Source organism: Macadamia integrifolia, chromosome 11 (assembly GCF_013358625.1).
Source record: "Macadamia integrifolia cultivar HAES 741 chromosome 11, SCU_Mint_v3, whole genome shotgun sequence".
NCBI classification, from domain to species: domain Eukaryota; kingdom Viridiplantae; phylum Streptophyta; class Magnoliopsida; order Proteales; family Proteaceae; genus Macadamia; species Macadamia integrifolia.
Genome location: NC_056567.1, coordinates 31668696 through 31677698, shown reverse-complemented (window position 1 = coordinate 31677698; position 9003 = coordinate 31668696). Strand labels below are relative to the sequence as shown.

General features: G+C 36.9%; 1 protein-coding gene and 1 pseudogene across 1 annotated transcript; both read left to right on the top strand.

Moving 5' to 3' along the window:
• Nucleotides 1–5625: 5625 nt before the first annotated feature.
• Nucleotides 5626–6132, top strand: LOC122093423 (stigma-specific STIG1-like protein 1). Its single transcript, XM_042663768.1, has one exon. The coding sequence runs from the start codon at nucleotides 5626–5628 to the stop codon at nucleotides 6130–6132; it is 507 nt and encodes a 168-aa protein (XP_042519702.1).
• A 733-nt stretch (nucleotides 6133–6865) lies between these two features.
• Nucleotides 6866–9003, top strand: part of LOC122093094 — a 2505-nt pseudogene continuing 367 nt past the window's right edge.

Genomic DNA, 9003 nt, shown 5'->3' with positions numbered 1-9003 from the left:
TAAAAAATGCTCCCAGTGAATTCTAAAAAATTATAAACGATATCTTTAACTCATTTGGACAGTTTACATTGTCTATATTGATGATGTTCTAGTTTTTTCTGATTTAGTGGAATAGTACTTCAAACACTTTAGAACTTCCTATCAAATTATAAAAGCTAATGGCCTAGTCCTTTCGAAATGGAAGATGAAATTCTTTCTGACCAAAGTCTGTTTTCTTGGACATCTGATTGAAAAAGGGTACTTTAACCCTTATCGATCAAGCCATTTCTTTTGGTGAAAAATTTTCTAACCAAATTTTAGATAAAACCCAATTATAAAGATTTATTGGGAGTTTAAATTACGTGCGTGATTTTCTCCCTCAAATCAGTAAAATTGCTGAGCCATTATACGTAAGACTCAAGAAGAACCCGGCTCCCTGCTCTTCTAATCAAATCTGTGCCGTTCAAACCATCAAAAAATTAGTCAAAGAGATTCTCTGCCTATTTATTCCTAATCCTGAGGCATTTAAATTTATAGAAACTAATGCCTCTGATATCGGATATGGTGGAATTCTCAAACAAAAACTCCCAAATACTGACAAAGAATAACTTGTCCAGTTTACCTCTGGTATCTGGAACTCTGCACAAAAGAACTATAGCACTATCAAGAAAGAAGTCCTTTCCATAGTTCTTTGCATACAAAAATTTCAAAATGCATTATTAAATAAACCATTTTTAGTTCGTGTTGATTACAGCGCTGCTAAATTTGTTTTATAAAATGATGTCTCAAATTTGACTTCAAAACAAAATTTTACCCGATGGCAAGCCTTACTTTCAATTTTTGAATTTCAAATTGAATATATTAAAGGAGAATCCAACTCTGTCCCTGACTTTCTTACCCGTGAATTCTTACAGGGCCAGACTCCTTAAATCAACCTTTTCAAGATGGCTCCCTCGAAGGAGTTTATCTCCTCAAATTTCCTAGTCCGATCCAAATCCAGTTACGGCACCACTGCTGCTCCCTCAAATTAAATCATTACCCATAGTCAATCCCAGTTGGCTTCTTCAAATCGGCCATATTCCCATGCCTTGATCCTTTCTTCGGTCGTTGGCCCCCTTCATACCACAAACAAAGCCAGCTCCAGTCTTCAAACAACCCAGGCAAAACCCCTCCAAACAGTCCAGGAATCCAAACTCAAAAGCCAATATCATGAAAAACCTCTCAAAGAAGACCTCTTCATTATGAAAGAATCTCTTCAAAATTATATTGATTCACCAATCAATATAGCTCAAAGAGTTTTCTTTCAAGGGTGGCATTTTTATTCCTCATCTCCTGCAAAAACACAAGAATTCTACGAGTACATCCTCGTAGATACTGATTCTGTCAGACTCAAACTAAATTTTGACAAACAAGACAAATCTCTGGTTACGCATACCACTGTAACCATCTGCAAAATCCTTAGCCTCCAAGACTAGAACAATCACCCTCTCATTGCAAAGAATTTCTCAGATACCTATAACCCTTCTGGTTATACTTATTATGATTACCAAGAAGCTTTCTGCTTCCAAAATAGATTTAGCTACCATTCCTGGTTTTTTTGTTTTGATTACAAGTTCAACAACCAAACCCCCATCTGGTGTCCTCGGTGGTGGGATCAATATGGTCCTATGATTGACATCCTCCCACCTCAAATTCAAGATTCTTACTAAATATTCTGCAAACACTCCCCACAGCACCCTCACCAACCTGATCTCCTCCGATTTTTTCTCCACTGCCATCTGGCATAGATCTTATTCTGGGAATATGAGATCAATGATTACCAAACCCCTGATTGGATTTCCCCAGTCCTCTGTCGGGTATTCAATGTCAAATGGTGGGACAACTGTAACGTCTCAAAATGTGAAAATCGGCACTCATCTAAAGCCTCACAGGCCTCAAACCAGTCCCGACCCTTCCGTCCTCTTCAAAATCAAGCATCAAAAGTGAAAAGGAGGCACTTCTAGCTCGTCTCGCCGAATTCGGCTCCGATTTAGAAGAAGAATCCAGTGACGGGGCCTACAGCCTCAGTTCCATTAAAAGTTTTATAGCAGCCCATTGTCATACTCAACAAATGGCCCAAGACCCTCTGATGATGATCCAGTGGTTCCCTCCAGCAAAGCATCATCGTCAAGTAAATTCAAGACGGCAACCTCCCGTAAATCTCGTCGGGCCACCTCAAAATCAAAATCTTCGACCAAACACTAATTTGGTCTACAACGTCTGCTAGGACGGTTCTAAACTAGCCGACCGATGATGTCGATTACTCACCTAGTCAGTTAACCATGGACAACCTCTTAGAGGATAGGTGGTACTGCCACTGTCCCAGGTTAAAGGACAGTCAGGCCAATACCAGGCTCAGTCAAATATGGTACAAATTCCTTGATCAAGCCAATGTGAAAAACAGTGTCTTAGACACATGAAATACTGTGGTGCGATCATTAAAGATTCTAAATCAAAGAATAAGATTCCAAGATCAAAGATTCCATTTCAACGTCCAAGATCAAGTCCAAATTTCGACACCAACAGTGCCTCTAAATAGTGCTAAAAACAAATTCAAGTGCACAGTACCAAATGAAATGTAATTCAATATTGTTTCAAATGTAATTTAGAATAGTGCCAAATAAAATTCAAATGCACCGCAAACCCAAATGAAATGTAAATGTGTTATCTTTCTCTATAAAAGGGATACTCCCCCTTTTCACAAATCACTTGTAATTCTTCTCCCAAATTTCTAGACTTAGAGAGTGAGAAGTCTCCACCCAAAGGAATCGCTCCCCTCAAGTTCTTCAAAGTCGAAGCTCTGCCGGATGACCTCAAAGCTCCGTCGGTCTTCAACAACAACCCAAGTCTGATCGTCCCTTACAAGTCCGATCGCCCTCAAAAGTTAGTATCAACAACCCTCAAAGCTCCATCAAAGATCCAAATACCCTTCTTCTTCTCAAATCTTCCAACCTAAGCCTGCCAAAACCTTATAATCAAAGATCTCCAAATAATATCAAAATTTATTTTTTGCATCATTATTTTCTTGCGTCTGCATCTTGCATAGCTTGCTTCTAGTTCTATCTTTAGATCAAAGCTTAACAGTAGTGCTTCTTGATTATGAAATATAGACCTGGTTAAGCAGCTTTTTATTTTTGAGTTTTTGGTCTTGCTTTATTTGTTTACTTTAATTTTGCATAAATTAGTTATAGGTACGGTATTGCACCCATCCTAGTTCTCGTTTTCTTATCGGTTCGAAGTACGGTATTGCACAGATCTCGTTCTTCTCATCATACAGAACCAAGAGAACACTATTTCTCTGAATTTTGGTGTAGATCGATCTTGTTATATATATATATATATATATATAAAAATAAAAGAGACACACCTAGCGCACGAGGCTCTTGCTACTGCAATTCTGTGAGGTAAAAGTAGGGTTATAATGTACATAATTTTACTCACTTCGGATAAAACCGATAATTTTTTTATATATAATTAATTTCCCCTTTTTTATAGATGAAATTCAAGACTACAAATCAAATAGATCGATAAACAATCGTTAAAAGAAAGCAATAGCAAATTGATAGCTCTCAGCTGGCTTGATTTTTATAGAACAAATTTCTTATCGTTCTGATTGATCTGATTTTGGTCTGACCTAATATATGTAAACAGCAAAAAAATTAAAAAATTAAAACCAGTGCCAATTGACCGGTTGACATTCCTTCACATGTTATGGGCCAACGATTGCCACAACGCTAGCTTGAAACCCAAATTGCACCCCCACCCATATTACCATAGCAATTCCTCTATAAAATGTCCTAAATATCCTCAGCATAGGAGGGAATACTCCCCTATAAGTTATACTGTTATGTAAAGGTTAAAAGCCACTCTTGGGTTTATGAATTTATCTTACTTTTGGCATAAAGTCATTAGGAAAGTAATTGATCTAATCCAACTCAACTCTAATACCAGCCAGAGAAATAGAATCTCAGGCATAAGGGTGGAAAAATTCACCATATCCCTGAGATTCTATTCCCTTGGCTATTAATCTGTTACTTTGAGCTTGCAGCCAAGGCACGAAATAGCCAAGCAGCTTAATTAGCCAAATATATATAACCATCAAATCATGTCTCTTTGTGGTGCGCGTCCTTCATGGACTAATTAATTAATTGTCTGACTACTTATATGTAACCTTGTTTATCTCCATAAACATGCTGTGTTGTTAGTTTAATGAGTAGGGGTTTCATCACATTAACTAATTAAATACATTTATGTGCTTTGACCATATCGTAATCTCATATTTTTTTGGAGAGAGAAGACATACATTCAATTATATATTCTGCTTATTCCACGTTGTTCAAAACTCTGTAAGTTTTTGGGGTCTTTCAGAATGTCGGAAGTTGGACTGCGAAAATCTAGGTTATAAGTGTCCTCAATTCCTGAAAAAGAAAAAAAAAAATCTTCAATTAGACCTGGTTTATTTTAATCCGAGTCTAAAAAAAGGTGGATTCAAGTAGGGATGTAAATGGATTGTCGATATCCGAAATTGAATTCACATTTGTATTCATTTAGGAGTATCCGTATTCAATTAAAGGGTATTCAGAATAAAATCCAAATTATCCAAAAAATAATTATTCGATCCAATTAAATAATCAATTAATGATTTTGAGGGTTCTTGAAGTTTAAACAGGTTCTAAAGAATGAGGAAAATAATTAAAACAACTTAAAAAGATAGATTAAGAGCAAATTATATTCATTAGGGGGAAGAATGTCTGAATTATACGAATTAGAGAGTAAACGGATAGTTGAAAATCCGAATTCGATCTGCATCCGTATTCGTTTGAGGGTATCCGAATCAAGTTAGGAAATATCCGGATCCAAACACATCCGATTAGAATTTGATCCGTATCTGATCCGTTTACATCCCTAGATTCAGGATCCAAATCAGTATGGGCCAATTTGATTGAGATTGATCAAAATCCATTTGAAATCAGCCTAAATGCGATCTATATAATCATAGAACTTCAACCCAATCTCAATTCTTCAAACACCGAGCTTCAATATATCTGGGGGAAAAAGAGCTTAGAAAGCAATATGGCCCAAAGGGGGCAAAACAGAAATCATATCCCTATTGATGTTTCTATGTATACTCTCATTGAGCCCTACCCTAGATCAAGAGCCACACTGCTTTTCTGGAACTTTCTTGCTTATTTTTTTTTGGATATATAAAAAAATTGATTAATTCTCATTAAAAAAAAAAATTGATTAATCTTAATAAAGTGGGGCCTAAACAATTTGTTTTCTAAAGTCAAAATTTTCCTTCTGTTGATGACTTTTGATTTTACTATTTTTTTTTTTTTTTTAATTGATAACACTTTTTGGTTTTATTATTCAGTAGCCGTTGAGTTAGACCAACCCACTAAGAAAGCCAGACACGGTATATTACGCCTTCTCTCTCTCTCTCTCTCTCTCTCTCTCCAATTTCTCTATAAAATCCAAACACACCCTTCCAAGCTCTTCATTCCATCCTCCTAGCCTCTACGTTCTTGGGTATCGATCAGACTTCATCACTAGCCCTCATTCTAAGTTCTATTTCCTTCCACTCCTCTAAGCATTCAAGTTAAAACCATGAAGTTGATGAACGTCTTCTTAGTTCTAGCAGTGGCAATGGCCTTGATCATCGGTGTCGCCACGGCAACAATGCCTAGCAAAGAAGAAGAAGATGATGCCATGGAATTGTCTCTAGAGCTTGATCAAGATATGGTAGTGGACCCTTTCAACCATTCCTTGCCTGAAAGAGAACAACCATCATCTTCTTCTACTTCTCTAAGGGGAGCTAGCCAGTTCCTGAGACACAAGAGTAGTAGCCCCAGGCAACGGATGACTTGCAACAGATACCCTAGGATATGCAGAGCAAAGGGCAGCCCTGGACCCGATTGCTGCAAGAAGAAATGTGTTAATGTGTCCACAGATAGATTAAATTGTGGGATTTGTGGGAAGAAGTGTAAGTACAACGAGATATGCTGCAGAGGTAAATGTGTCAACCCATCCTTCGATAAGAAGAACTGTGGGCGATGCAACAATAGGTGCGAGAAGGGGAGATCATGTGTACTAGGGATATGCAACTATGCTTAGAATTTGTGGGTGTGTGTGTTTCACCCTTATTCTTAAAATTTTCTGGGCTTATGCTCCTTATAATTTGTATTCTTCTTGTTTTGTAAACAATAAAAAGGCAATCAAGCAATGTTTAATTTACTCTCTACGGTCTTAACCCCACAGTATTTAGGAACCACTTTCGCTAAAATTTGCTTTGAGATTTTTCAATAAGAAAAGCCACTGACTAAAAAATATAATAATAGAAAACATACAGGATGAAATATGCAATTGAGATGGGACATCAAATTTGAACTGAAGCCTTCTCTTTAACTATAAAAAATCGTATTATTAACAAAGATTAGTTACTCGTCGAAAGTGAACGAGCTGCTATCAGAATCTTCACCACCACTACTTTCGCTTGATGTGTTTTGGTCTTTCTGTGTTACTATTTTGGCATGTAATCAGCCTATTTATACAACATTTTCGGGTAATTCATACAACTTTTTTTGGTGACGGTTTCTTAAAAGGCAGTGGCCCCTGGGCTAGTGCAATGACCAATGGGAGCATATGTGAAAGTACCAACAGTGGTAAGATTTCTATTTTTCATGAGGGTGAGGTGGTTATTTCGCCCCTCCTAATGTTTGGTGTAGAGGCCACGTTACCTTCTGAACTTCTCGTTTCCTTTCTTTTCTTTAAGTAATGACAAAGAATAGGCAAGAGAATGCTATCCGCTTGTGCGGATACTGCATCCCAATTCACAATCTCCATTTCTATGGCGAAACCCATATCTATTCCCCTCCAAGAGAGAATCCCCGGTAGAAACACCCTACAGCGAGTCATAGACATCATCATCTTCTTTCTTCTGCATCCCCTTCTATTGTATCGTCTTCTATCATTCAACGTTCATGGCGTAGCTTGGAAGCTTGCATTCTTCTGTGATTCATGGTTCACCTTATGCTGGATCCTCACCATGAATGCTAAACGGACTCCTGTTGATTAAACCACCTACCCCGAACGCCTCTTCCATGGTATATATACAGATCTTTCTTTCTTCTTTCTTCTTTCTTCTATACATACATATTTCATGTTTTCTAGATTTCTTTAGGGTTGGTGATGAGCTTCCTCCAGTGGACATGTTTGTGACAACAGCAGATTCAGTTCTTGAAACCCCAATTATCACTGGTAACACTGTGCTCTCCTTGTTGGCTGTAGACTACCCAGCTCACAAGCTAGCTTGCTATGTCTCTGATGATGGCGCTTCTCCCCTGACCTTTTATTATCTTGTGGAAGCATCTAAGTTTGCTTCGCTTTGGGTTCCTTTATGAAAAAGTATGATGTTCAAATTAGAGGTTAGGATGAATTGGGAATTGTGTGAATGGGCGTATGGTTCGAGGGTCGATTCTCAATCTATAAATCTGTGATTTTAGTGGAGACCATGACAGTGGGTTGTTGTACTAGGCTCCCAAGGATTAATCAAGGTGCGCGTAAGTTGGTCCGAACACTCTGATTGAAAAAAAAAAAAAAAAAAAAAACCCCCTTCATGTATTTTTCTACTGAGCCCATATCAACTTCCCATATCTCATCCGATCACTTCCCACAGGAATGGAAGAAGATTGAGGATGTTCCATGCCTTTCGTTCCATTAATTATATCTTCAATGCTCAATATTAAGTTATTATAGTCCTATATTCATCTCTATATGTATCTTTGAGCAGAATGAATATGGACAGCTTATCAAAAGAAGCTGCTCAGAAATCCATTCCGTGTGATCTGACTGGTGAGTTTGAAGCTTTCTCAGATATAGAACGTGGAAGCCATCCCAGTATAATTAAGGTAACCCATTCCTTGCTTAACCCAAGTAGAAAAAGAAAAATATTATCTGAAACCATTACAAGCATAGGGTTCACTAGTTCTTTATATTTCATTTCAGGTCATATGGGAGAACAAGGGAAATCTTAGAGATGGGCTGCCACACCTGTTGTATGTGTCCAGAGCATAGTTAGCAAATTCGGATTCGGGAATTATTCAGGCGGAGAATTATTCGTAATAATTCGATTGGTTAATTTAAGGATTCGGTCAAAAAAGCAGACAAAATAAAAATCGGAGTCGGATTCGAATTCAAAAATTATTCGATTAAAAAAATAAAAGTCGGGCAAAAAATTTGGATATTATTTTTATAGTTTATTGTATATTTTTTATTTATCAAGTTATTAACTTGATTTGTATACTGAGAAAGAGCAAATTACTTTATACAATAAAGTAAAAAACTATGAAAAAATTGTCATTGAGCGATGGAAACAATGGTTATTGTAATCCAATTTCTACTCATGAAATAAATTAGGCCCCAAAACAGTGAAAGCAAGATTACAACCACAATAAAACAAATAAATAAATTGACCACAAAAAATTTTTACTATCCTTTTGCTTGGGTTCACAATACCCATATTGCACTAAGACGCACTAATTTTTCAAAATTAAAGCAATAATATAAAAGAAGATTGATTGATACGGCGATATGAATCTGTCCTGGTCCCCCGGAACCTCAAATTATCCATCAAGGCTTGATATCTCCCCTATGTTAGGATGAACTGATGAAGTTATGAGAAAGAAATGAACCTCATATCATTCCTTGTATATCCATATAAACCTTAATGAGTCATGTGCACCATTTTAATAGTCATAGATTTTTTTAGTACTTTGTTTTACCACATGGTCAACATGATTATGCTAAAAACTTGACATATGAATAAGAGACTTTGGGCTCCATCTTCCGCAAATAAATTCAGCACATGCCACATGGAAGATGTCATTGGGCCATTATGATAAACTTCCTTTGGTGATATATTATCTTTACTATAACACTCATGAAAACAAAATTGAGGTTTCTTGGTATGCACAAATCATGCAATTT